The 27,417-nt window shown below is 45.3% G+C and overlaps 1 protein-coding gene and 2 non-coding genes across 24 annotated transcripts; 1 reads left to right on the top strand and 2 right to left on the bottom strand.

Annotated features, from left to right (window-relative positions):
• Window positions 1-5,393: 5,393 nt before the first annotated feature.
• On the bottom strand, window positions 5,394-22,309 carry osbp (oxysterol binding protein). Of its 22 annotated transcripts, none has more exons than XM_066718525.1 (18): window positions 22,108-22,309; window positions 19,847-20,252; window positions 16,275-16,483; window positions 15,736-16,058; window positions 15,355-15,550; window positions 14,980-15,094; window positions 14,835-14,892; window positions 14,572-14,739; window positions 14,187-14,432; window positions 13,452-13,572; window positions 11,575-11,678; window positions 11,355-11,450; window positions 10,023-10,207; window positions 9,323-9,555; window positions 8,854-8,892; window positions 8,414-8,452; window positions 6,436-6,465; window positions 5,394-6,243 (listed from the first exon to the last, which is right to left on the bottom strand). In XM_066718525.1, the coding sequence occupies exons 2-18, from the start codon at window positions 19,978-19,980 to the stop codon at window positions 6,095-6,097; spliced, it is 2,445 nt and encodes an 814-aa protein (XP_066574622.1). In that variant the 5' UTR covers window positions 19,981-20,252; window positions 22,108-22,309; the 3' UTR covers window positions 5,394-6,094. The 22 variants fall into 22 exon arrangements, with proteins under 22 accessions (XP_066574622.1, XP_066574627.1, XP_066574626.1 ...); XM_066718530.1 differs by having other exon boundaries at window positions 8,414-8,449; XM_066718529.1 differs by having other exon boundaries at window positions 19,847-20,077.
• A 781-nt stretch (window positions 22,310-23,090) lies between these two features.
• On the bottom strand, window positions 23,091-23,183 carry trnar-ucu (transfer RNA arginine (anticodon UCU)). Its single transcript has 2 exons — window positions 23,147-23,183; window positions 23,091-23,126 (listed from the first exon to the last, which is right to left on the bottom strand). It is a non-coding gene; the product is annotated as a tRNA-Arg (tRNA).
• A 2,922-nt stretch (window positions 23,184-26,105) lies between these two features.
• Window positions 26,106-26,176, top strand: trnag-ccc (transfer RNA glycine (anticodon CCC)). The gene has a single exon. It is a non-coding gene; the product is annotated as a tRNA-Gly (tRNA).
• The last annotated feature ends 1,241 nt before the right edge of the window (window positions 26,177-27,417 follow it).

Here is a 27,417-nt window from a genome sequence, read left to right as displayed (position 1 = left end):
CCATACAGTACAGAGTACAGGTAAAGCAGTTTGTAAAAATACATACATATAAAAATAAAATACATAAGCCACAAACATTGATATTGCTTTTTTTTCTATGTGGTGTGAGTACAGTGTTTGTAGAGAGTGAGTAGTCTGTGTGTATGGTTTGAGTACAGTGTACATAGAGTGAGTAAAGTGTATGTAGAGAGTGACAGTGTATGTACAGTGTGTGTGGAGTGAGTAGAGTGCGAGTAGTCTGGGGGATGTCCAGTCTTACAGGTCTGTCTCTGTCTCCCCTCTTTCACTGCTCACTCCTCCTCCACTTCCTCGCTGTGCCCTGCATGACATTGAAGTTGAAACTGAAATTGATGAGCTATTGACAGCATACCGCGAGGCACACTGATAATCATAATGGCAGTGGTATAGATATTGATGGTGCTATTGATAATGATATTGATCATTCTGTTAATAATGATAATGCGATTGTTGATGATAACAGTAGTGATCAAACTATTAATAATTCTATTGATATCTGTAATGCCAATGATATTGATAATGTTAATAATGTTATTCAAACTGATAATGATAATAATCACATTAATATGCATATTGATTAATTATGATAATACATAATATAAATATTGATCATATGACTCTGTGTATTCCTGAGCAGCCTCTGTCTGTGTCTGCAGTACAGAAGCCCCACGCTGGACCAACAGAGCAGCAGGACACACACACACAGCCTGGCCCAGAACTCAAACACACTCCCACCCCCCACTGGAGAGGGGAGGGAGAGGGGAGGAAGAGGGAGAGGGAGAGTTATATTTCATTTATTTAAAATTACAGTCCAGTCCAGTCCAGTCCAAATGACAGTGACACGTGTGTCTCTCATTCAGCCAGTCAGTCAGTCAGCCAGTGTCCCTACAATGTCTCACCAATGCAATAGTCCCCAATATAGATGTTCTTGGACTGCAGACTGACTGGGACAGAGCCCACACAGTTACAGGAGTCAGAGAGGTCTGTGTCTGTGTCAGCGTCACTCTCTGTGTCTCAGTTTCTGACTGTAACTCGCCCACTGCAATGACCACCTCCTGTTGGAGTGTGCTGAAGGACTCCGAGGCTTCAGAGAGGCGGAGAGGGAAGGTAACAGTCAACAGAGTAGTGCTGTGAAAATAGCGGGACAATGTTATGTTTATTAATATATTATGTTTCTCCAATCTCTCACTGTCTCAGTTCACTCTGCTAATTTAGATCATGATTTCTAGCATATTACACCTTTTCCACACTGTAACTACCACACAATCCCATCAACACCATTAGAATGTAGGCTTGCAACAGACATTATGCAAGTGAGTCTCTTTTTTTTAATAAAAGGGTGATTATTGAACAAAGAAAATATTTCTTAAAGCTACCAATCGCACAAAATGTCTTGTGAAATGTAGCATTAAGAAATACACTCACCTAAAGGATTATTAGGAACACCATACTAATACTGTGTTTGACCCCCTTTCGCCTTCAGAACTGCCTTAATTCTACGTGGCATTGATTCAACAAGGTGCTGAAAGCATTCTTTAGAAATGTTGGCCCATATTGATAGGATAGCATCTTGCAGTTGATGGAGATTTGTGGGATGCACATCCAGGGCACGAAGCTCCCGTTCCACCACATCCCAAAGATGCTCTATTGGGTTGAGATCTGGTGACTGTGGGGGCCAGTTTAGTACAGTGAACTCATTGTCATGTTCAAGAAACCAATTTGAAATGATTCGACCGTTGTGACATGGTGCATTATCCTGCTGGAAGTAGCCATCAGAGGATGGGTACATGGTGGTTATAAAGGGATGGACATGGTCAGAAACCATGCTCAGGTAGGCCGTGGCATTTAAACGATGCCCAATTGGCACTAAGGGGCCTAAAGTGTGCCAAGAAAACATCCCCCACACCATTACACCACCACCACCAGCCTGCACAGTGGTAACAAGGCATGATGGATCCATGTTCTCATTCTGTTTACGCCAAATTCTGACTACCATCTGAATGTCTCAACAGAAATCGAGACTCATCAGACCAGGCAACATTTTTCCAGTCTTCAACTGTCCAATTTTGGTGAGCTTGTGCAAATTGTAGCCTCTTTTTCCTATTTGTAGTGGAGATGAGTGGTACCCGGTGGGGTCTTCTGCTGTTGTAGCCCATCCGCCTCAAGGTTGTACGTGTTGTAGCTTCACAAATGCTTTGCTGCATACCTCGGTTGTAACGAGTGGTTATTTCAGTCAAAGTTGCTCTTCTATCAGCTTGAATCAGTCGGCCCATTCTCCTCTGACCTCTAGGATCAACAAGGCATTTTCGCCCACAGGACTGCCACATACTGGATGTTTTTCCCTTTTCACACCATTCTTTGTAAACCCTAGAAATGGTTGTGCGTGAAAATCCCAGTAACTGAGCAGATTGTGAAATACTCAGACCGGCCCGTCTGGCACCAACAACCATGCCACGCTCAAAATTGCTTAAATCACCTTTCTTTCCCATTCAGACATTCAGTTTGGAGTTCAGGAGATTGTCTTGACCAGGACCACACCCCTAAATGCGTTGAAGCAACTGCCATGTGATTGGTTGGTTAGATAATTGCATTAATGAGAAATTGAACAGGTGTTCCTAATAATGCTTTAGGTGAGTGTATTTTCTTTGTTCAATAATCACTCTTTTATTGTCACGTTTCCATTATAATTAGAGCTGTCCAAGGGTAAATCGAATGGTCTTCTCACGTTTGTAAACCTTCTTATGATCTTATATTCTTATCTGTCTTGCAACTAAAGAGACACATTTTTAAAACAATTCACATGAGCAATATAGTTTCACTTCCAAGGGGCGTCGCTAGACTTCAGATTTTAGGGGGGCTACAGCCCCGAAAACTGTATTTTATGAATATCCCCAGATCTCTCTTTTTTTTGTGCTGATGGTGTTTTCTCAGGGGGTTTAATTTCGGGGGTAGGTGGGGGGCGGGGGGAGCTGACGGTGTTTTCGTGTGATTGCAAGACACGCAAGCCCAGCTCTAACCACGCCACTGTCACTTCCTATCCGGTTACCCATAAGAACTACAAATGGTCTTCTTTTTTTTCATGGCAGCAAAATGCCGCCAGAAAATGATTTATTTTGTGTGTGCCAAACTAGTATCTTATGTGTGTGTGTGTGTGTGTGGAAAACTAGTATCTTATGTGTATGTGTGTGTGTGGCAAACTAGTATCTTATGTGTATGTGTGTGTGTGGCAAACTAGTATCTTATGTGTGTGTGTGTGTGTGTGTGTGTGTGTGTGTGTGTGTGTGGCAAACTAGTATCTCATGTGTATGTGTGTGTGTGTGTGTGTGTGTGTCAGCAATACACTTCTGTAAGTTTGTAACGTGGCCGCTAGCTGATTTTTTATCTTATCTATCAGACAATTGTAGATAGCTGTGCTAACGTTACTCTGAAAAACCCGGTTACATGAAGCAAACTTCGTCATTCTGAATTAAATTATTCAAGTTATTCATTTCTCCTCATTGTGATTGAAGATAAAATAATGCTTTTGTTCGGGGTTAATGGTTTCATTGAAAACATAGGTTGTTTTGTTTATGTATGTTTATCATTGTAATGGTTGTTATTTTAAAGAGTTGATACGAGATTTATTAACGTATTTATGCACTTTTCTTGACGGATAATGTCATTACGAAGAAGATAAAACTTTTTTTTTTTCTTGGCAACACCACCCCAACAACCCCCCCCCCCCCCCCGGGAGGTTGGCTACAGTTCCATGGACCTTGAACATCTTAATAATATTTGCAACTTTTGTCACAGGAACATCAGGCTGCTTGGAGATGGTCTTGTAGCCTTTACCTTTACCATGCTTGTCTATTACTTTCATTCTGATCTCATTCAGACATCTCTGGCCTTTGCGTTCTCTGGTCCATGTTCAGTGTGACGCACACAATGATACCAAACGGCACAGTGACTACTTTCCTCCATTTAAATAGGCTGAATGACTGATTACAAGATTGGAGACGTGTGATACTAATTTAAGAAACAAATTAGTTTGGAATATCACTATAATCCAATTATTTATTATCTTTTCTAAGGGGTACCAACAAATGTGTCCAGGCCATTTTAGAATATCTTTGTAGAATGAGCAATAATTCATCTCTTTTCACAGCTTCTTTGCTTTATTCTATGACATACCAAAGGCATGCAAGTATACATGATACAATAGCTTTTAATTGCATCACTTTTCAGGAGGAATGAAGCATTATTTCAATGAACTGTAAGAGTACCAACAAATTTGAGCATGTCAGTACATACATACAGAATTCTGAAGAAAAAATATGATCAACTATGCTACTAAAATAAATCACTCGAGTTTCCCAATTGAGGGGAAACATCCTGTTTGGTAGCAAAACAACAAACTTAACCCTTAGTACGTAGCTGGTGATGATCCCGAGATAATACTATCCTGGCCAGTACGCAACTTAGTACAGAGCTCTGTTCTAACTCTGCAAGTTCGTTGCAATTGTCCCACTTTGATTGACCTGGTATGACCATATGTTGTGTGAAACGGTCGTGTCCATCCCATGGGGTGAATCGTGATCAATGTGTTGCAGCACTAGGCCAATGTGAACACAAGCAGGGCTGAACTCAGGGGCGAGTCACCCTGGAGTCGCCCTGAGTCCACTCAACCAGGAGTGTCAGACTCTAGTCCTGGGGGGTGTCTGCTGGATTTTATCGTGTATCATCTGAAAGTGTACAGTGAGTGTCTGTGCTCTCCTCACAGGGTGGTGCTACTGTCAGTGTCACTGTCTGAGTATTAATCTCTTCCACTCCCTTAAGTTCAAAACAAGTTTTATTGGCATGACAAGTTGACACAAGTGTTGCCAAAGCATTTCCAGATACAGTATAGGGAGGAAATTAATACAATAAAATAAAAAATAGCCCAATTTCCATTTGTGTCCCAGGATCTGTGCCGCGATCTTTCTTGAAGTGTGGTGCCCAGAACTGTACACAATTATATTTTGTTAATATACATAATACATATTACTTACATTAATAAATAATAAAGCATCACTCACCCAGTGGGATATCATGGATTGCTTGTCCTGAATTTGTTTTCTCCAGCGAGGTGTTATGGGTGAGATGCTGCCAATGTGGAGTTTGTCCTGTATTTATTAGTCTGTATTGCTGCCATGACAGAAAATACCCTTTCAACTACAAATGATCTTGTAAATGGCAGAAAATGCTTCATGGGTTTCTGCTCAATGATAGGATATTGACATTTAACCAGCATCTAGAATTGTGACAGACAGCAGTTTGAGAACACTGCTGACAGAACAGTGCCATCTTGTGTTAGAGCACCACACACACACATGCAATCACTGACACACACACCCAGGTTGACACTTCATAATATAAGGTTTTATTTTTCATTGATTCTCTTGTATCTTTGTGTGTAATCATTGCCCAAAGGTACACAGCAAGTACGGGGAGTCTGCTAAATTCAACACACACTCACACACTCCCCCTCCCGTCTTCTCCCCTTCTCTCAACCACAGATACTCCACATTATATTATTAACATTATATTAACAAAGCCCAACCCTTCACCCCCCACCCCCCACCCCCCACCACACTCACACACTGGAGAAATCAGTGACACAATCCAGAACCCTCCACTACTTCCCCAACACTAACTCCCAAAATACCTGCCCCTCCTCTCTAACCCCCATGGAACTGCCCCAGAGAGAAAGAGAAGGAGGGAGAGGGAGAGTGAGTGAGTGTGGGTAAAGGGGTATTTTAGTATTGATTTAGAATTTGAATTTTTAGTGAATAAAATATGAGGGGTATTTACTTATGATACAAGGTGCTGGGACAATTGCTGAGATGGTGTATGTTTGATCTGAAATCATCTTGGGCAGAGGGAGACACACAGGGAGGGCGAGCGAGAGACAGAGAGCGTAGTGTTTCTGAGATTTTTGGCAGGCAGTGAGATCGACAGAGACAGACACACAGGGGCTGAAGATGCTATATGTGTGTGTGTGTGTATTTGTCAGTGTCTGTGTGTCACTGTGTGTGTGTGTGTGGGTCTGTGTGCCAACTCAGAAGATATCAGGACAGCTACTCCAGTCCTGTGGCTCCTTGGCCTTGGCCTCCCAGTAGCCCCCCTTGTAGATGTGCGTTTCTTCTTGGGTCACTGGGTCCTTGCAGCGCTCGAACCACATGGCCTTGTAGTTGTCCACATGGGGGCCTGATTTAAAAAAAAAAAAAAATTATATATAAAGAACATAAGATTACGTTTTTTCTTGGCTTTATTATTAACTACATTGGACTGCTGTTGAGAGATAGGGGTAGAGCAGGTACTGATATACTGACTGACTGGACACTACACTAATACTGCACAGAGAGAGGAAGGGGATATGGATGGAGTGATGGTACTTGCTTTTCACAGTGTGTACAGCAGGGATCTCATCTGTGTTGACAGAAGAGGGAGAGAGAAAGAGACCTGTGATCAGACACACAGAAGAATATGAAGGAGGAGGAGATGGGGGTGAAGGGGTGAACCCACAAGAGCTACACTGGAGAGAACTAGACAGAGAGAAGGGAAGAAGGCAGGGAGAGATAGAGGGAGCAACTGAGATGAGGAAAAAGATGGAGAGTGTGTACTTGCTTTCCACAGTATCAGACGATGGACTATCATCTGCATCAACTGAGAGCAGAGAGAGAGAGACAGACAGACAGACAGACCAGTCAGCACACAGGAATGGACAGAAACAAAGAGGGAGGGAGGGAGACAGGCAGGGTTTTTTTTTTCTAGCCCAGAATGCTTCAGAAGGTCTAAGGCAATTAAGGCAATCAGGTGCTATGGTGACCTGCCAGGCAATTACAGGAGACTGTCTAACTGCAGAATTCTATTCACCACAGTACACAGAGTAGAGTACTTCTATAATGTACGAGAGAGAGAGAGACACACGCGCACACACACAGGTACCGCTACACCTCCCTGGGCTTGATCATTAGTGCCTCAGGGAGTTTAAACTGGGTCACCAACGCAATGAGAGAGAAAGCACAACGCTTTCTATGCCATAAAAACACAATTTGGCAAAACAGGAATATCCATACAGATTTGACAAATATTTAAAAAGTCAGCCAATCCTGCTCTATGGGAGTGAGGTGTGGGGTCCCCTCAGTGCGGGGGACCCCAGCGGTGCTGGGAACAAGGGTATCTGTCTGGGAGTGGACAGACCTTGAGACAGCGGGCAAAGCAGCAGGATTGTGATGCAGGAAGCTCTCAGCGCAGGCCCAGCACCGCAAACAGGTTCTCCAGCCAGCCTGTAGTCCAGCTCAGTCCGGCAGGCAGCATGGCCACCACACGGGCCTGCTGCCCTGTCAGCAGCACTGTCACGCCTATAATGTGACAGGACTGTAGTGGCAGCCGGGCAAGACCAGGCCACTGATGGACCCTGCAGGGCTTGATGGACAGTGCGTAGCCCTGAGTATCCTTGAGAGAGGCCTGCCCCCCCGCAGACTGGGAAGGGCTCGATCAGTGTAGAGCACATGCGGTACACCAGTGAACCCAGGGCTGAACCAATAGGCCTGCAGTTCCCTTCACTGGTCCTCTTGCTCGACCCTGTCACACAGTGTCTCCCAGGCCAGAGACGCCTGCTCTCCACCCCAGTCCCTCAGAGGCCACTAACGCGCACAAAGCAAAATCATGCTCTCAAAGACGGGCCTCCCTGCAATGCAGTACATCAGGTGGTGGAGCACTATAGTCTGTTAGCTGGGGTTTGGACAATCTCCGTTAACCTGCACACAGTAACGCTACTGGCCTCCAGCTCTTACTGAGGCAGGGATCCCTTTTATTTGGCAGCAGTGTGACATCAGCTGTGCTGCAGCGGAGAGGCAGCCCCCCCAATCCCCCATGCAGGATCTCCTGCCCTTTTCTCTGCCCATTGCTTTTCTCGATTGCAAGAAAACAAAAATGTTGTGTGCCATCTGTTTGTACTGTGCTCTGGTCCCTGGCTCTGATCAGAGCTCCTGGCACTTCATTTTCTGTTCGATCCTTTTCGATTCTCTCGTGCATCAGGTCTGTAGCAGCCTGCTTGTCACTATGCTATGCCAGAGCTCTGTGCAGCTCTAGGGCTCGAGGTCTCCGCAGGGGACTCAGTGACACCTGTAGCACACTGCCACCGGAATGAAGGGCAGCAGGTTTTAAAACTCAAGTGTTAAAAACCCAGTATGCACTGCAAGAGTTTAAGAGGATACAACTACACTGCAAAGCACGATGGTACAAACCGCCTCAAAGTCCCGGGCTCCCTACTTGGTTCTAAACTGTAAACTGTCAACGAAACTACACAGTCAGCCAAGCTCCTCCCACCTGCACAATCACGAGAGAGAGAGAGACAGAAAGGTGTACTTGCTTTTCAGAGCTGTTCCAGTGGGACCCTCCTCTGAGTCTGCTGAGAGGAGAAAATTAACCAAATTAATCAATTAATAAAACAGCTGCCATGGAAAACAGAAATGAGTGTGCATGGAGGGGAAGAAAGGGGGTGAGATCTATACCCATCTTTAGATCAATCTATACCTATAGAGTGCAACGTGACCAGAGACGCAAACCCAAGCACTCTACAGAGCTAACACCACAGCCGAAGAGGAGGAGGAGGAGGGTGGCACAGGATGAGGGGCTGAAATGTTATGGATCAGGTATAGAAACATTTTCAGGCAGAGTGGGGGTGAGAGGGAGAGAGAGACTGGGAAAGGGAGAAAGAGGGAGAAGCAGGGAAAGAGAAGAAAAGGGGATGAATGAAAGCAGGGGTGATGGAGAGAGGGGGGGAGGGACAGATGGAGGGAGGGTACTTGCTTGTCAACAGTGTCTCTGCAGGGCTCTCCACTGGCAAGGCTTGAAAGACAGGAGATGAAATGAGAAGATGTAACAAACAAAAATGACAACAGAGAACGAACGAGTGGAGGGCCATAAATGAGATGCAGAACAGCAGACCGGGGAGGTAATCGGAAAACAAGTGGAAAACGACAACACAGCGCCTTCCTCCTCCTCCCTCTTTCTCTGTCAGAGGTTGCATAGTCAATGTACTGTAGTGTCTCAGTCAGTCATACATAATACTTTGACAGTTATCGTATAAATATTCAATATGAAAAGAATCACTGATAAGTTTACGTCACAGCGCAGCAAAAGTTGAAAATACTTGATCTCCTGTGCGCCGCTCTGCTTTGCCACGTCTCAGCTCCGCCCCAGTGTGAAAACCCCTTTAGTCAGTGAGTCAGTATATCAGTCTGTGTGTCAATCAGTGAATAAATGTATTAGGCCTTGCCTCTCTCCTCACCCTCCTCCACCGCACGGACAGCTTCACTCTCCCTCTTCCTCCGCACGCTCCTCTGCTTCTCCTCCAGACGCTGTTTCTCGGCATTGGCCTCGTCCCAGCGGCCCTGCTCCATCAGCCGCTGGTCCGGCCGTGCCCGGCTGTCTGTGGGTGCCACGCCCTCCTCCTCCTCATTCAGGGTCAGCGCCAGCTCGGAGAAAAAGTACATGTTGTCGGCCCCCTCCCTGGGAGAGAGAGAGAGGGGTGGGTGGGGAGAGGTAGAGAGATGGAGGGAAAGAGTAAGACAGAATTGTTATATTGACTGGCTGGATGGTACAGTATTTTAACACACTAACTCAGCGGTCCGCAACCTTTTTTGCATCACGGATCGGTCTCATATATACAATATTTTCCCGGACCGGGTGTCGGTGTCGTAAAAACATTGCAACTCACCATGTCGCTGTCATTGCGGAAAACCCCGCTTCGCAGAGATAGGATGTTGGAAATGGAAGCAACGTTTTCAGTGCTTTTGTGGGCTTTTATCTCGGGATATTCAGCCTTGATTTTAATAAAACAAAACAAAAAAATATATATATATATTTATCCTTTCCTTGCGGCCTGGTAGCGAATGGCCTGGTGGTTGGGGACCGCTGCACTAACTGACAGATTGACCGAGTATCGCTCTCGCATGCTCCCACACACTCCCACTCACGGCAGGGGGTGTCTCCTCCACAGCTCGCGGGCCCGTAGTGTCTGGTACACGGTTTTGTGCTTGCCCTCTGTGCCGTTCTCTCCCCGGCTACTCTGCATAACACGACTGAACTCCATCTTCTCGTCCCAGGTGCCCGAAAGCACGAAGTGGGCCTTGCCTGCTGCATCCATCACCACACCGGTCACCTGGAGAGGGGAGAGGTTGAGCATAAACTGACTGGATACCATTTTCAGAGAGAGAGAGACAGACAGGGAGTACAGGCAACCACTGTAATACACAGAGGCAGAATGACGGACAAAGTCAGACACTGTAACAGACAGAGACTGACACTAAAAGACAATGCAATACACTGACACTAACAGAGACTGTAAAACAGAGACAAACAAACACAAACAGTCAATGCAATACAGAGACAGACAGACAGACAGACAGACACAAACAGAACTGGAACAGACAACAGACACTGTGAAGGGGCTTTCACAGCATGCACGGCAGTGCTGCACAGAATAGTCAATAGATGTCAATGAAGGTGGGCCATGCAGCAGGAAGGGGGCAGGGCACTCAAGTGGCAGGAGATGCAAGATTTTCAACTCTCAGCATGCTGTGATGTGTCACCCATCAGCCAATCAGGAAATACCAAAAATATTTTTTTTTAAAGAGTGTCCAAATGGAGTCAGTGGGAGAGTGAATATTAAACGTGTGCTTCACACCGTCATCATGATGATGATGATGCGGATCTTCTGAAGTTTAAAATGTCTCTCTAGTAATAGAACATTTCAGCAGCAGCCTTTGACAGGCTTTTAGGCACAGACAATCACTCGAAGGTGAAATCACTGCAGGTGCTGCCTGTATTCCTGTGGCCCCCAAAGATGTTGTTCATGCTGTTGGTCTTTCTGCAGTCGAGGAGGAACGTCGCCGTGGCAATGAGTGCTGTCCCACGTCGGTCAAATGCCACTGACTGTTCCTCTCCAACGCCAGACAATCAGGTGTCACACTGCATTTTCTGAGAGTCATGTTTATACAGCCATACTAATATCTTCACACACACAATAGCCTGCAGGAAGGTTACTTTGGATAACTGTGGGAGGATTAGAATGCTGCATGGGGGGGCTTAAATTACTTAAAATTATAAGAATATTTGTATCCTCCCTTATGGTTTATGCTACATATCTATTTTATAAAGTTTTGTGTCTTCTGTATGAAATCTGTATGATGGCGCTTCGCTGGCGTGTCTGGTGTGAAAGTCCCTTAACAGACAGAGAGACAGAAACAGACACTGTAAAGAGACCGAGACAGACTCTTTGAAAGAGACAGACAGACCGACTGACCGACCTTGCGCGCCACGTCTCTGGAGAAGTAGCTGTAGGGGGCAAACTTGAGGTGACAGCGATCCCCAGTCTTGTGATTCACAACATCTATCTCTCCAGACTGAGAGGGGGAGAGGGAAGAAGAAGAGAGGAGATGGGAGAGAGAGAACGAGAGAGAAGAGGGTTAAAATCTTGACTGACAGACTGACTGACTTGACGGACTTGAATGACTTGCTCTCCCTCACCTGGTCTATCCACAGCTTGCCCACGATGATGTTGTGCACAGTAGTCGTCACTTTTTTCCAGGTGTAGTGATTCCCACTCTTGGCAAAACTGCAGTGGATTGTACCTGAGAAAGAGAGAGAAAGAGATAAACCGGTGAATAAAAATATTCTTAATGCTTTCAGTCCCAGAAACATTCTAGAGCCCTCCTGTAGATTCAAGGGGATTTCTGTCAAAATTTAGATTCCGCCCGTTTTATTGATATTATTTGTACCATTTAAAAACAGACAAATATATAAACACCATTTCTGTTTATCGTGGTTTTAAAGGAAACCAACCCTGACAGTTTTTGTACTGTAGAAAAATGTGCTTGCTTAGTTGTTTTTTTTTTTTTTTTTTACTATACAAACATCTACAAAACATATAGTATATACTAAAGGACTTTTCATATTCATAATAAATATATCACACATACAAGAATTTTTTTTAAGAAATATACATCATATCTTGACAGTTTTTGCCAAGCAGCAATACTGATTTAACATTTATTGGCAGCTGTAAAATAATAAAACTGGCAAACACAACAAAAGAAAAAAACATGGTCACTGACTAAGATGATTAAATATAATGCCTAGTTCATAACCATTATATTCAATCAATAATAATCATTGCTCCCACTGACGTGGAACATTCAGTTCTCGCTGGGAATATCAGGACAGAGACGTTCAGTATAACAGCCGCACAAATTTCCCAGTGCACCACCGTCTTCTCTCTGGATTACGGTTAACAACAATATAGCTCTTTCTAAACCCTGACAACAAAAAACTCTTTTATCTGAAAGTCCTCCGCATCATCCAGAGCGATGCCTCAGGCTGCCCAGATGGATTCTGGGCTACTTTCTAAACTCATCTCAGCAACATTCTCTGCCAAGAACAGCCTCCTTGTGGGTACCACCATGTTTACTTTGTCAAACACCAATTGCTTCAAAAGATCAAATATAGACCTACATCGTTTCCACCTCCACGTATAAACTGAATGTCTTGTGTGTATGGGGAAGTGTCACTGGAAAATGCTGAGGCAGTGACAACTGCAGGCTGGCTGGCACTCTGGGCTTAGATGGTTAACACACAGAAAGAGAGAGAGAGAGAGAGAGAGAGACAGACACACACACACACACACACACACACACACAAACAGAGTGGGAAAGAGAGACAGACAGACAGAAAGACAAACACACCAAGACAGAGAGAGACACAGAGACAACCAAACCTCCTATGGGAGGAATAGAACTAGATAAAGTAATGCGTGAGAAAGACCTAGATGTCTATGTGGAATTCCTCACTTTCTCCATCCAATGTGGGGAAGCAATAAAAAAGGCAAACAATGTTAGGGTATATTGTCAAAAGTGTAGAATTTAAAACAAGGGCAGTAATGTTCAGACTGTACAATGCACTAGTTAGAGCTCATCTGGATACTGTGTACAGTTCTGAGCTCCACACTTGAAGAAAGATATCGCTGCTCTAGAGGCAGTTCAGAGGAGAGCAACCAGACTTATTCCAGGTCTGAAGGGAATGTCCTACTGAGAGACTGAGGGACCTGAACCTTTTCACCCTGGAACAGAGGAGACTACGTGGGAACTTGATCCAAGTCTTCAAAATCATGAAAGGCATCAACCACATCAAACCAGAGGAGCTTTTCCAGATCAGCAGGGACACACGGACCCGGGGACACAAATGGAAATTGGGCTTCAAGGCATTCAAGACGGAAAACAGGAGACACCTCCTCTCGTTTGTAAACTTTGTCATGTTCTTCTTAAAGACAGATGCGGGGTGAGAAAGAGATGGACAGACGGACATTCCTCCCCCTCCCCCCAAGTCTGGGAGCCCAGTGTCTGCCCTACCCAGAGGCATGATGGAGAGGTATTTGCCACGGAACTTGCTGGCCAGGGCGATCTCCTGCCGCAGGGTCCAGCCGCGCTCCGACTCCACATGGTGCGCTGCTGCCGGGGGATGGTGACTGACCTGAGACAGAGAGGGGGAGAGAGACACTTAATATAGTCCAGTATTGACCGACCGACCACCTCGCTCTCCCTCACACAGCAAGTGACCTGGTAGAGAGCGATCATAAAGAGTCCTTCACTGACACACTGAATGGTGAAGGCAGAACATAGCTTCAGGGTGACTTCATGTACACAAACACCCACATGCATCTCTTTCAACTAGAACATTCTTTTGTTTTTAACTTGGGCCGACTCTGCCACCCTAGTTGATCTCGACAGGGAATTTCCCAGCTACACCCCTCTGCTGCAGCTCAACCAGCAGTGCAAAAGCAACAGCTGTCAAACACAACCAACATGACGAACTCCACTGAAATGTGTTATTATTACAAAAGTACAGAGCTGTAACAATGGCATTCGTGGTTATTCGCTGTACTAGTCAGTGTGGTTATGGCACTGCACTGTCAATGGCATTTGCTGTAACTTTCTGCACTGTGATGGGAATGCGGTGATGTCGTCGTTGTGGATGTTGATTTGCTGCAATGTTGCGTAACTGGTTAATGTAGTACAGTACGACACACTGACTCCCTGATACAACAATGGACTGACAACCTCTCTCTCTCGCTCTCTCTCTCTCACCTGTTCACAGAGTGACCGGTACCCCCTCTCAGCCAGTCGGTCCAGCTCGAAGGTCTCACCCAGCAGGGGGTTGAAGGGCTTGCCGGTGCGGTGCACAGTGGTGGAGTAGGACGACACAGTGAAGGCCGCCACGTAGCACAGCTGCTCCAGCGCGCTCTCGCACTTGGCCGCCCGATCCAGCAGCTCCGAGTACTCCAGGTCCTCCGACAGGCGCTGCAGCATTGACAGGGGCTCGTTGAAATTCACCTGGGAGAGAGGGAGAGAGAGTTAATACTGACTGAACACTACAGTACGTCCAGATACACAAACACAGTACACTACAGTACATACAGACACACACAGACAGTACGCTACAGTACAGACACACTACAGTACAGTGTCTTACAGGCATGGGGATCTTGGACAGCTCCTTCCCTATGCAGTTCTTCATGATACTCCAGAGGTTCAAGCTGTAGTTGGGCTTGTCCGGGATGCGGCTCCGCCTCTTCCGGTGAGGCACCAGCTCCTTGGACTGGGACGACTCGCTATTCGTCGCCAAATGCTGCTCATCAAGCTGAGAGAAGAACAGAGATGGGGAAAGGGGTTTTAATGCCAGGCTGTGAGTGGTAGTCCAACACTGATGGACTGACGGACGAGACAGAGACTTACACTGCTATCATCCATTCCCATTTCACTGCTGATGCCACTGACATTACTGCCCGACCTCCTGAGAGACAGAGAGAGAGAGTTAATACAGTATGTTAACATTGAGCGAGAGAGCAAAGGAGAGACAGACACACAGGGAGAAACTGACTTGTGGTATTTGGGGTCTGCGGGGACAGTGATGAATTCGGGGGCATCCTCCATGGCATCAAAAAACTCGTTCTCGTCGTCCTCATCACTCAGGTCTCCCTTACCTGGGGACACACCTGAGGGTGGGCAGAGAGAGAGAGTGAAGACCTGTGACATTCTTCAGTGTGTAATGTTAATCGCTGCTCCACATCACCCAGTCCTGAGCACTGCTAGACTGCTGTGGCAACTCTTAAATAAAGCTTTATAAGCTTGAATTTGAATTTCAGTGAGAGGGTCAGTGTGTCAGTGAGTCAGTGTGTCACAGCATATTAGCATCTCTCAGTGTATACATGAGCAGGACGGTGTTTATAGCAATGTCGTCATCCCCCCACGGTACCCTTGTGCTGCGCGGTGGTGGGGGTGGTGGCGGGCAGGACGGTGGCCCCTCGGAAGGCCCTCTCCAGGTGGTTGTGCTGCTTGGCCAGCTGCTCCAGCGTCTCTTCCAGCCGCACACGCTGGTCTCGCTCATACTGCAGAGCCTTGTGCCAGCGCCGGCTGTGTGACTGCGCCAACGACAGGAAATCACGGCATGCCTGGGGAGGGAAAGAGGCAGGGAGGGCAGTTGGGAGAGGGAGGGGAGATGGAGGAGCAGAGACGGATTAAGGTTTAACACAATACAGGCACAAAACACACTGGTCTGACACTCAGTCAGTCAATGTCAGTGTGTCAAGGAGTCAGCCAGTCAGTCAGTGTGTCAGTGCGTCTCTGCCTCACTCACATTGATCATGGCGTTGGAGGTGATTCTGAAGAGTGTGGCCCTCTCGTTGACCTGCCTGATCTTGTCCGTGGGGTCGGCCGCCCCCCCCCGCAGCCCCTCCAGCTCGCTGAGAGACCGCTGCAGGGCCGAGCCGTGCTTGGCGATGAGGTCGTTGCAGGTGCTCAGGTCCTCCACCTTGCTGCTCAGGCTTCGCAGGGTGGACTGCACCTCCGCTCGGTCCCCAAGCCCTCCACCTGCCCCCCCGCCACCGCCGCCTCCACCTCCCCCGCCTGCTCCCCCTGCCCCGCCCTGTGCCACTGTGGGGTCGTCATCGCCAGAGTCGTCTGGAGAGAGAGAAAGACAGACTGTTGACTGCCTGACTGACACACTGACTAACTCACTCACTCACTAATCAACTAACAGATTGACTGACCAATTCCACACATTACCCTGACTTCCTGTCTGATGACTTGACTGACTGACGGATACCCTTCCTCCCTGCCTGAACGACTAACTCCTCGGCTTCTGCCCCCCCTTCCCTCTCCCGCTGCCCCTCCCACCTGATTCAGCCTGCATGCGCACGGCCTTGGCTTTTGCGAGCTCCAGGGCGGTGACCCAGCGTTGCCGCTCCACCTCGGAGCTGGCCTTCAGGTGGTAGGTCTGCGCGCCACCATTGGAGATGACAAAGTTGCAGGAGTCCTCCACCGCGATGTTGGCCGTGGCCAGGTTAATAGTGCCCCGGCAGGTGTGGCCCATCTCTGCCTGTGTCCTGAGATAGGGGAATGGAGAGAGAGGGACAGTAGGGGGTGGGATGAGAGAGGGACAAAGGAGAAGGGAGGGAGCAGACAGAGGTGCAAGGAAAGAGAGGGAGGGAGAGTGTGGGAAGAGAGAGAGACAGGGAGATGGAAAGGGTGGGTGGAATGAATGAGAGGAGAGAGTGGGAGACAGGGGGTTAAGATTGAGATTGTCTGTATCATACTATGCCACACTGTACTGTAGTGTTGCACGGTATAACGGTACTGGAAAAGTACTATGGTACTAGAGTTTAGAAAACAGTACTATACCAGCATTTTGAAAAAAAAAAAAACTACCCTTTTTTATTATGCAAATGGCGATTTGATGTGGCTAACCAGCATCTGTCTCTTTAAGAAGAATGCTGGCAGTGTTGATGTAGGGCTATTGGCATGTAAACAGCACAGACCATGAGCCACGCAGCAATCGTGAAGCGGTCTCATTCGTGAAGCGCAGTTCTGCATAGAAATAAAAAGATGCTCGTTCTTGGAGTGTCTCTGTGTGACATCACTAAGCCCCACCCTAAGAAATCTGTGCAGAATCACCACAGCCCTGCGCAGCTCCAAAAAGATGCTGCTGGAAGCGAGCTGTGGCTGTGAGACAAAAGAGACGATGTCCAGAGATCAAGAGGGACACGTTGAATGAATACTACTGTTGCCCCCTTGTTAGCGGAGGTGAACGTCAACTTATCATCACAGAATAAAGCCGTGAACTGCATTCTGAACACCATAGATATATAATTCTTTAGCACTGTCATTGCATTATTAAACATTTTCATCAAATATTTTAACAAATATAATGTAAATCTATGGTGCACAATAAAGCTGTAACTTAAAAACTGTACATAATATTGAAATAATAAAAGATCAAGTCATCCAATCACAAGGATTTCTGCAGGGTTTGTGAAGAAAGGCGTTCTTCGATGAGACGTGTGTGACGTCAGACTGAGCGCAGTCACAAGCAGCCGGTGCAGCGAGCTGTGGGATGCGCGAATACGACCAGTGTTCTGAGAGCGTAAAGTAGAGACGGATTCTCGTCTTGTCCAGCCACTCGTTTTGTTCTTTTGTTTTGAGGTCAGAGATGGCAGCTGCACCACCAAAACGTTGTCCAGGTTTGAAATAAAGCACAATAATCGCATTTTTAGGAAAAGTATCCAGTATCGGTACACTTGGTACACCGGTATCACATATTTGGTATTGTGACAACACTACTATACTGTACTGTACTTTCATGGTCACTGTATCGTTCTTGTACTGCACTGTCACTGTACTGGAGGGGTCAAGGTGTTGGCTGAGTGCGTTTGATTTCCTTGGGTGCTGCTCTGCTACATTGCACAATACTGCAACTCAGCACAGCACAGCACAACCCAACGCACCTCCCTAAAGACACTCACACACATCCACACTAGTACAGACACAGGATGTTATAAGGGACTTTGGGGTGGCAGTCTCTCTAAACAAGCTTTTTCTAAAGCTGCTCCCAAACACACCATCAGAGAGGCAGATGGTAGATGTAAAGAACTGTGTTTAATAATTTACGGTGTGCTTTAGTGTGTAACAGACAACAGGAAATGTTTTCAGTATAGTCTCTCAAACTCAGCTATTAATATGGCAGGGCTGTTCTGTACAACACAGTAACTAACTGGGGAAACACTACTACAAACAATAATAACAATACTAACAACACAACTACTACCAATACTACTAATAATATTCTTATATAAATAAATGTCAAACAACAGGACATTTTTTCTGTCATCCCCATCTTCTCCCTCTCTTTCAAGGAAAAGTTGATGCAGTGCCTTTACTATATTAACTTTATTCATTCTCTCCAGCTACAGCGCAGTATGTCTATACTGTATTGACCTGTCTCTCTCTCCAGCTAGTGTATATAGTCAGTGTGTCTATTCTGTATTGACCAGTCTCTCTCTCCAGCTACAGTGTATATAGTCAGTGTCTATACTGTATTGACCTGTCTCTCTCTCCAGCTACAGCACAGTCAGTGTCTATACTGTATTGACCTGTCTCCAGCTAGAGTACAGTCAGTGTCTATACTGTATTGACCAGTCTCTCTCTCCAGCTACAGTGTATATAGTCAGTGTCTATACTGTATTGACCTGTCTCTCTCCAGCTACAGCACAGTCAGTGTCTATACTGTATTGACCAGTCTCTCTCTCCAGCTACAGTGTATATAGTCAGTGTCTATACTGTATTGACCTGTCTCTCTCTCCAGCTACAGTGTATATAGTCAGTGTCTATACTGTATTGACCTGTCTCTCTCTCCAGCTACAGCACAGTCAGTGTCTATACTGTATTGACCAGTCTCTCTCTCCAGCTACAGTGTATATAGTCAGTGTCTATACTGTATTGACCTGTCTCTCTCTCCAGCTACAGCACAGTCAGTGTCTATACTGTATTGACCTGTCTCCAGCTAGAGTACAGTCAGTGTCTATACTGTATTGACCAGTCTCTCTCTCCAGCTACAGTGTATATAGTCAGTGTCTATACTGTATTGACCGGTCTCTCTCTCCAGCTACAGCACAGTCAGTGTCTATACTGTATTGACCTGTCTCTCTCTCCAGCTACAGCACAGTCAGTGTCTATACTGTATTGACCTGTCTCCAGCTAGAGTACAGTCAGTGTCTATACTGTATTGACCAGTCTCTCTCTCCAGCTACAGTGTATATAGTCAGTGTCTATACTGTATTGGCCTGTCTCTCTCTCCAGCTACAGCACAGTCAGTGTCTATACTGTATTGACCAGTCTCTCTCTCCAGCTACAGTGTATATAGTCAGTGTCTATACTGTATTGACCTGTCTCTCTCTCCAGCTACAGCACAGTCAGTGTCTATACTGTATTGACCTGTCTCCAGCTAGAGTACAGTCAGTGTCTATACTGTATTGACCAGTCTCTCTCTCCAGCTACAGTGTATATAGTCAGTGTCTATACTGTATTGACCTGTCTCTCTCTCCAGCTACAGCACAGTCAGTGTCTATACTGTATTGACCTGTCTCTCTCTCCAGCTACAGTGTATAGTCAATGTGTCTATATTGACCTGTCTCTCTCTCCAGCTACAGCGCACAGTGTGTCTATACTGTATTGACCTGTCTCTAGCTACAGCATACAGTCAGTCAGTATGTCTACTGTATTGACCTCTGTCTCCAGCTACAGTCAGCGTGACTCTCCCGGGTCCGCTGGCTGACAGTGTGTTTACACTTGTTGTAGCCCCTGACTGATTGCAGAGTCTTCTCATATTACCGATACACAATCGACGGCAAACCGCTACAACAACATTGTCATTTAAACACATGAATTGTAGTAGTACAATACAATAATGTTACCTGTAGTAAGACAGCAGGCCGTTGCTCAGGACGAACCATCGCCGCTGGTAGCCCTTGATGTAGTTGGTCCATTTGAACAGCCACCCTTTGTATGTATCCCCCGGGGTCGGTGTTGGCGCTTTGGGCTCCGTCATCACGACAGACCGGGGCTTCGGGAAGAGCAGTCGGGCCTAAACTGGGTTTGGCCGTTACGGGAAGACCGATGGCCGACTCTCCAACCCAGCCGCGGGGCTTGTGTCGGATGTGGAAAAATGAAAATAATAATACAAATAAAAACAACTATCGCCGCCTGGTCTGTTCTGCGCCGGATTTATTGGGGTTTGTTTTGCGTTTTTCAAATCCTCAAAAGCACGTCTTGTGGGAGAAACCAGGACTGGCTTCCGTCTTGAATAATCCCTTCATTTCTCTAGAAGAGAGAGAGAGACATCAGACTAGTTCAAAGTCCACCCGTGTTTAAAACTCCAGTGTAGACAGGTGTACAGACTGAACCGAGTATAGCCTATATCGCGAGTCCACTGCGGTGAACTCGGTTACCTAGACGAGATGTTGTGCCCCTTTCCATATCAAATCGCCGACAAAACAATACAACACCCATGTTTTAGTCGCTAAGCTTCCCTCGTTGTCACCCCCAATTAACGCCACTGTGTCACTAATTCGCACGACAAACCCGTACCTGACACCAAACCCTCGCTACGCTGCTGCAGAGATGAAAAGAGCCGTCAGGCCTACAAAAGCCTGGGCGCTCGAGTGCAGCGCCCTGCCCAACCACCGCACCCCTTCTCCCCTGGACTCACCCCGCTAACCGGCCGCCCCGTCTCCAAATCGAGGACGGGCCTAGCACGGCACTACTCCACCATAGAAATATCAAAAAACCGGTTCAACTTCAAATCCCGGGGGGGAGGAATAATCATTAAAAAAAATCAATTTTGTTTCAAAATATGTTTTAAAATTAATAAAATCCTATACAAATGTCTGCAACAGCAAAACCACTTCCTCCAGCGAGCTGTTCGCCGTTACTGTCACGCCAATTACCGTCTAAGAAAAAACAAAACAAAAACCAAAGATATTATTTCTCTGATATGAAACTGTTGTTAGTTAATGAACACCCGGACACCGCCGGACACAGTAACCGCTCTGGGCGTTAGAAATGTAACGATGGTCCCTCGGCAGCGGCAGGGCGGCTGTGCCACTGTCACAGCCCGGCACAGTCCCCAAATTAGCCAACTTCAAAAACACAGGACACCTTTTCACAAAGAGAGAGGGATTCCTGTAGCGTCCTTTCGCTTTGACACAGCTTCATATAATCACATCAAGATGTGTTATTATTACGATTATTATTTATGAAGAAGAAGGGTGTTGCTGTTGTTCTTGACACATTGGCAGTGTCGCGCTGTTTATGAGTATGTGCATTAATGCAAAGTTGGGATGGTAGTGGCAGCCAGGTGTCATCGATATTGACACCCAGACGTGCCCCACATGTGATACTGCAGGAAACGGCAGTGCCAGGAAAAACACTGAGCTCTAATAAGGACTACCACCTAACACAGCAGAAAGTTAGCGCACGTTTTATCCGTCTGTCTCCACCTCTCTCACTGTATTTCAATCTGTCACTCCCTCTGTACTATCCACCCAGTGTGCTTTAAACTCAAAATTCCCCGTCCTTTTCACAACAACAATCATATGGCAATGTTTAATGCTGGCTGTGTTGTTTGCAAGTGTGTCGAGTCTACTTGTGTGAGTGTGTGTGTCTGTGTGACTGTGTTTGTGTGCGAGTGTGTATTGAGGAGTGTGTGTGTGTGTGTGTGTGTGTATGCATGTTTGTGTTCGTTGACAGTATCTAAAATTACACTGTATATGTGATGACACACACACGGCATGTTTATATGTATATTGCAGGTGCAATGCTGTTCACAACACCGAGATCATGCCAGGCAGACAGTCGCGTCAGGCAAAGTCACGCATGAACTGTCGGCTGACTTACGTGTGACAGGAGAATCGCCCTCTAGTTCGTCCTCGTCGTTTCTATTTCCTTCTCGCCCTCTCCCCCTTCCTCTCTCTCCCTCCCTCCCTCTCCGCCTCTCTCTCTCTCTCCCCCCGTTGGCAAAACAGATCGGGTTGAACACACGTCTCACAACAACAACAACAACAACTACTACTGTGCACGAAAAGCAAAACACGCAAGCGGCATGCAAATGTACGGCAACAAGGAGAAGTGTGCGTGTCTGTGTGTTGGGGGAGTTGGAGACGGCGGGTAAAGTTACCTGCCCCTCGAAGGCCCGGTGAGATCGCTATGGCACCACACGGACCCCGGCGGGTTTGTGTCCGTGCTGACAGCAGCGCAGCGGAGACGGTCCGGTCCGGTCCGGGCCAGTCCAGGGAGCACAGAGCGGGACTAGAGGCGGCCGTGCTCGCCACATCGGAAAGAGTCCCCACCAGTGACACGGAGACCCGTATGTGCCACAGTATAGGCGCACTACACAAATGATCATTGATGGGAACACTAATATTTAAGTGTGTGTACGTAGTTCTGTCTTAGTATCTGCGTGTGTGTATCAGTCAACCGTCTGCCGCTGTTGTGCGTGTGTGGAGCCTGCCTGCGTGTCTGTGCCCTGTGTGCGTCTGCCCGAGTGGGACGCTGTAGGGTACTGTACGCTCCTGAACCAAGCTGCGACTCTTCTCTGTGTATTACGGTCAGCGTGTTGGCAACCTGACTCCGGAAACACACGTTTGCCAACGAAGCCCTGACGTACTGCCCTCCGATTGGCCCTGGCCTGGGACCTGGAGGCATCAGGTGACCTCCCCTGTCCCTGGAAGGCGATTGGCTGATTCTCCTGGGGAACACGCCCCTCTCTTGGCTGGCGCTGTCTGTCATTCTGCCCTATGATGTAATCTTTCCAGCGGATTGGTCAGCATGGAAGTTGCCTGCTCGCCATGATTGGCTGGACAACTAGTACATGTGGTGGTTACGTGGACAGTATCGGACTTAAAATAATACAAAATATACTACTAATAATAATACATTGAACATATTAAATATATATTTTATATTAGGTCCAATTATTATTAGACAGAGAAAGTATGATGGATATCAATCAAACACAATAATCCAGAATAAAGGAATCCTAGTATGGAGTTATAATAATAATAAGAATAATAATTGAAAAGCTTAAATAAAATGAAATGAACTCAGAGAAATTCTTAATCATTATTATTTTTATTCAATAATGATAAAATTTATAAAACGCGACTCCGGTGGGACTCGAACCCACAACCTTTGAATCACCCCTCACAGTGCTTGACTAGAAGTCCAATGCGCTATCCATTGCGCCACGGAGCCACCTGTTGAAAGCTCAGTGAAAGTGCTTAGACAGACACAAGCCCCCCACGTCACGGATGCCCAGCTGGAGGGGGTCAGCGTGCTGTGCCGCCTCCTTGAGCCACCCTGAGCCCGGCTGGCGTAGTAACACACACGATCAGCGTGGTTGTACATTTATTATTTTAAATCGGCTGTAACATGGCAATGGCAATAATATTAACGCCAACCGTAACTGCAATACGTGCAGTCGTGTAGCAGCACTGATTGTAACAGTAGCAGCTGCAGCAGTAGTAGCAACTGCTGTTATTATTAATGTTAGTTACAACAGTTACTATGAATTGGCACCAGTAGTCTGAGCAGCAGTAGTTTGTAGCAGTAACAGTACTAGCAGTAATATTAACATGAATAGTAGCAACAGTAAGTTCAATAGTAGCAGTTTTGCAGTGGTAACATTAACAGAAGTAGCACAGGTAATCACTAAAATAAGAATATTAATCCATGTCAATTCAAAAGCAGTTTTTCGTTATTATAGCTCCCTTTGCAGGATAGCCACAGAGCGCTTCACAAACTGAAAATAAACAGACAAATAAACAGAGGATTTCTTGTGTATATTTTTGACCACCAGATAACCAGCTTCCTGGGATCAGCCTGGAGTGTAGTTGATTAGAAGATCTTTAGAAAACCAATCTTTCTGAATGTGTGATTCAAAGGATAGATTATGGTCTCAGATGACACCCAGGTTTCGTGCCATCTACTTAGGGGTGATATTGTATTGATAGTGTATTGTATCTGTCAGTGTATGATGAACATTTCAATTTTGTGTCCCATAGAATTAAGACTTCTATCCTATAAGGATTTTTTTTGTAATCCAAGTTTTAATCTCAGACTGACAACAGATTCGTGTTTGTATGTTCATGGTACTGTTTGGGTTTACTAACAAATATAATTAGTGTCATCTGGGTAACAGTGAAAATTAAGATTATGCCATCCGATCATTTCAAATAAAAACACTATGTGGGGTGTGTGGGGGGGGGGGGCTGAGAACTGATCCCTGTGGTACTCCACACTAAACCTCTGATAAATCTGAGCAGCTTTCATTAATCTGTATTGGAGGTAGTTTGTCAGTTATGATTTAAACCAGGACAGCCTGGTGAGATAAGCTCAAAATGTTTTCTAATCAGTGTATCTGCTAACTCAGGAACTGCTTGCTGGAAATGAATGGGGAAAATCAGAAAAGTCACACAAAAAATTAAAAACTAACATTTTATGCACGTTCGATGGACCCATCACCCGAATTTCCCGAATGAACAATCGGTTTGTAGTCATAAAAAGTTTATGTCACCACCCAGAACTGTCACTACAGTTGTGTCCATTATTATTCAAGGGCCCGTGAAAGTTACAGCGCAGTGCGAAGTGTGCACGCATGTTCTCCAAAGAGGAATCCACACCCTTTGTTTTGATCTGGCTGCTTGCAGAAGCGAGAAGACTGAAGAAGAATAACTACATTTTTTGAAGCTATTGCATGGAGAGCAAGCCGGTGTTCAGTCAAAAAATTTAGTTACTCTTCTTCAATCTTCTCGTCAGCAGCCAGATCAAAACAAAGGGCCGGGATTACCCTTTGGAGAACATGCCTGCAGAGTTCGCACTGCGCTGTAGCCTACACGGCCAGCCATCGAATAAAATAATAGCAACAGTTCTGGGTGATGAAATGAACTTTTTATGACTACAAACTGATGGTTCTTTCAGGAAAATAGGGCAATGGGGCCATCGAGCATGCATAAAATGTTACTTTTTTTGGTGACTTCTCTGCTTTTCCCCATTGACTTCCAGCAAAGCAGCTCCAGAGTTAGCACCCACGTGGTGTCATGGCCTATTTCCCGATATCTGATTTCTGGTACATAGAATAATCTAGACATGTAAGTGCACTCCACAGATTATGTTTCTACTTGTAGAAAAACATGAGAAACTATGGAATTTCAGTGGAGTTCCCCTTTAAGTCTAAAATATGAAAAATATGTATATTAACATGCATCTATGTCTATGTCTATGTGCATGTGATCAAGTGTACAGTCACACAAACAAAAACCTTGGGAAGCACGGAAGCCCTTAACAACCTATTGTTCCCCAGTTTTGGCGCAGTCGGTACAGCATCAGGCTTTTAATCTGAGGGTCCAGGATCCAGGTTCCTATTTGTTTAGTCCAAGTATTCTACTAAATAGTGCAGGCAGCAGCTGCAGTAGCACGCAAAGCAATGTTTGATGTTTATTAAAAAAAAGAAGAAGCGTCCTAAAATACATAGGATAATCCAAGCCAAAATTGTAGATAAGTACACAGAGAAAATAATAAATACATACATAAATGTTGAAATCAGTGCGCTCAGAACACAGTGTGGAGGGGTTCCTGTATGGTTTAATTGTTTTTGGAGATTATTACATAATTAAATAACTAAAGTGTATCGATTGGAATGAACAACAACACACGTTTTGTCTCTTTCGTTCAAACTCTAAATTTCCAGCCGAACTCGATCGATCCACACTACACACAGTGACCTGATTAGCCAATAAGCGCAGTGCATACCGCCCACTAGTAGCTGTGATTGACAGAGGGGAGTTTGTCTCATTGAAAAAGAAAATGAAATGCAAGGGACGCTTCGAAATGTAAATAGCAAAGCGGTAAACGGGAAATAAATAAATTAATAAATAAATGTTTAAATAAATACATGAATAAATAAATTCATGTCCAGGTATTTTGTTATTAATTGTGAAGGTTTTCTGTATTTTATTATTCATTTATTTATTTCAGCATTTATTCATTCATTATTTTCTCTCTGTATATATTCTTAATTTTGGCATGGATTATCCTTCATACTTAGAAACATGGCATTATTTTATAAGTATATAAGTTATAAGCTTTTATAAGTAGCTGAGCTGTTGCGTAATGCAAGCGCCAGTGGTGTAGTGGTATCATGCAAGATTCCCATTCTTGCGACCCGGGTTCGATTCCCGGCTGGCGCACTTAATTTTGTAATGCATTATTATTTATATAAAAATTCAACCTTATATATAAATCGTGTAATTAAATAAAGCTAATTTACCCATTGTTGACCAATGGATTGCTCGTGATGGTTTTGTTTTTCAATTTGTAGCCTATTATTACAGCATGACTATTATGGCATCTCCAGGTTGGTGTCGCCATATTGTTCTTGAATCACATGGTGGCAGCATTATACCATTAAAACAAAGTCAACCAAGGACCTCTGTATGTTTGCATTACATTTCAAAACGGACATTTGTCTCGGTTCGTCCACACAGTTTAGTCCAGTATTAATATTGAGAGGATATTTGTGTTGGTGAGTTGTTAAGTGGTTTTTCACCAATTAGTCTATATGTTATTAATTTATTTGGCTTTTCTCCCACCTCGTTCTTTGGTTTGGGGTTTTATGTTTGTATTTTGCTTTTTATCACAGGTCCACATGTAATGTCTAATTTTTAGTAATAACTATTTAGCTCCATATTACTTATTTAAACTGAATTGTGTACCCGTCTCCTATTTTAAATTACTTGTATTGTCCAAATTGTCTTTTATTCTGTTACTATGCCCATCTTATTTGAGAATTTAACATCTACAGTTAGCATGCCTTTTCAGTAACATATCTATTTGTTAACATTTATCTATTTTTATCTATTCAATTGCATACATTTATCTATTTATCGGCTTCTGCACAGCTCACTCCACTGAGACGGCTCTCCTGGCAGTCACTGACTCCCTCAGCTGTGCTTGGGTGGCCTCCCTCTCCTCAGTCCTCATCCTCCTTGACCTCTCCGCAGCATTTGACACCGTTGATCACTCCAACCTCCTCTCCTGCTTTGCTGACCTCCTACCTCAGCGAATGGTCCTACCAAGTGACATGGCGAGGTTCTTCATCCACCCCCCAACCTCTCCTCACAGGTGTACCACCAGGTCCCCTCCTGTTCTCTGCATTAGTTTCATAAGCTAAGTTTCTTTCTATTTCCCTTTTTTTCCGGATCCCTCTCTTAACATCTCTTTGCTGTTCTATATGTTGTAATGATACGTGCTTTTTGTTTGCCATATCGTTGTTAGACTCATTTTTTGCACTTTGTTTTGCACTTATGTTGTAAGGCTGCCAAGAAATAAAAAATAAAAAATAAAAATAATAATAATAATAATAGACTTCACCACTAAGGGCAGGAATGGGGTTAACCACAGCAGGAACTTTATTATGCACAAGATCTTC

The sequence above is a fragment of the Amia ocellicauda genome, chromosome 12 (assembly GCF_036373705.1).
Source record: "Amia ocellicauda isolate fAmiCal2 chromosome 12, fAmiCal2.hap1, whole genome shotgun sequence".
Lineage (NCBI taxonomy): Eukaryota > Metazoa > Chordata > Actinopteri > Amiiformes > Amiidae > Amia > Amia ocellicauda.
The sequence above is the reverse complement of the archived record's forward strand: the minus strand, read 5'-3'. Positions and strand labels throughout refer to the sequence as shown.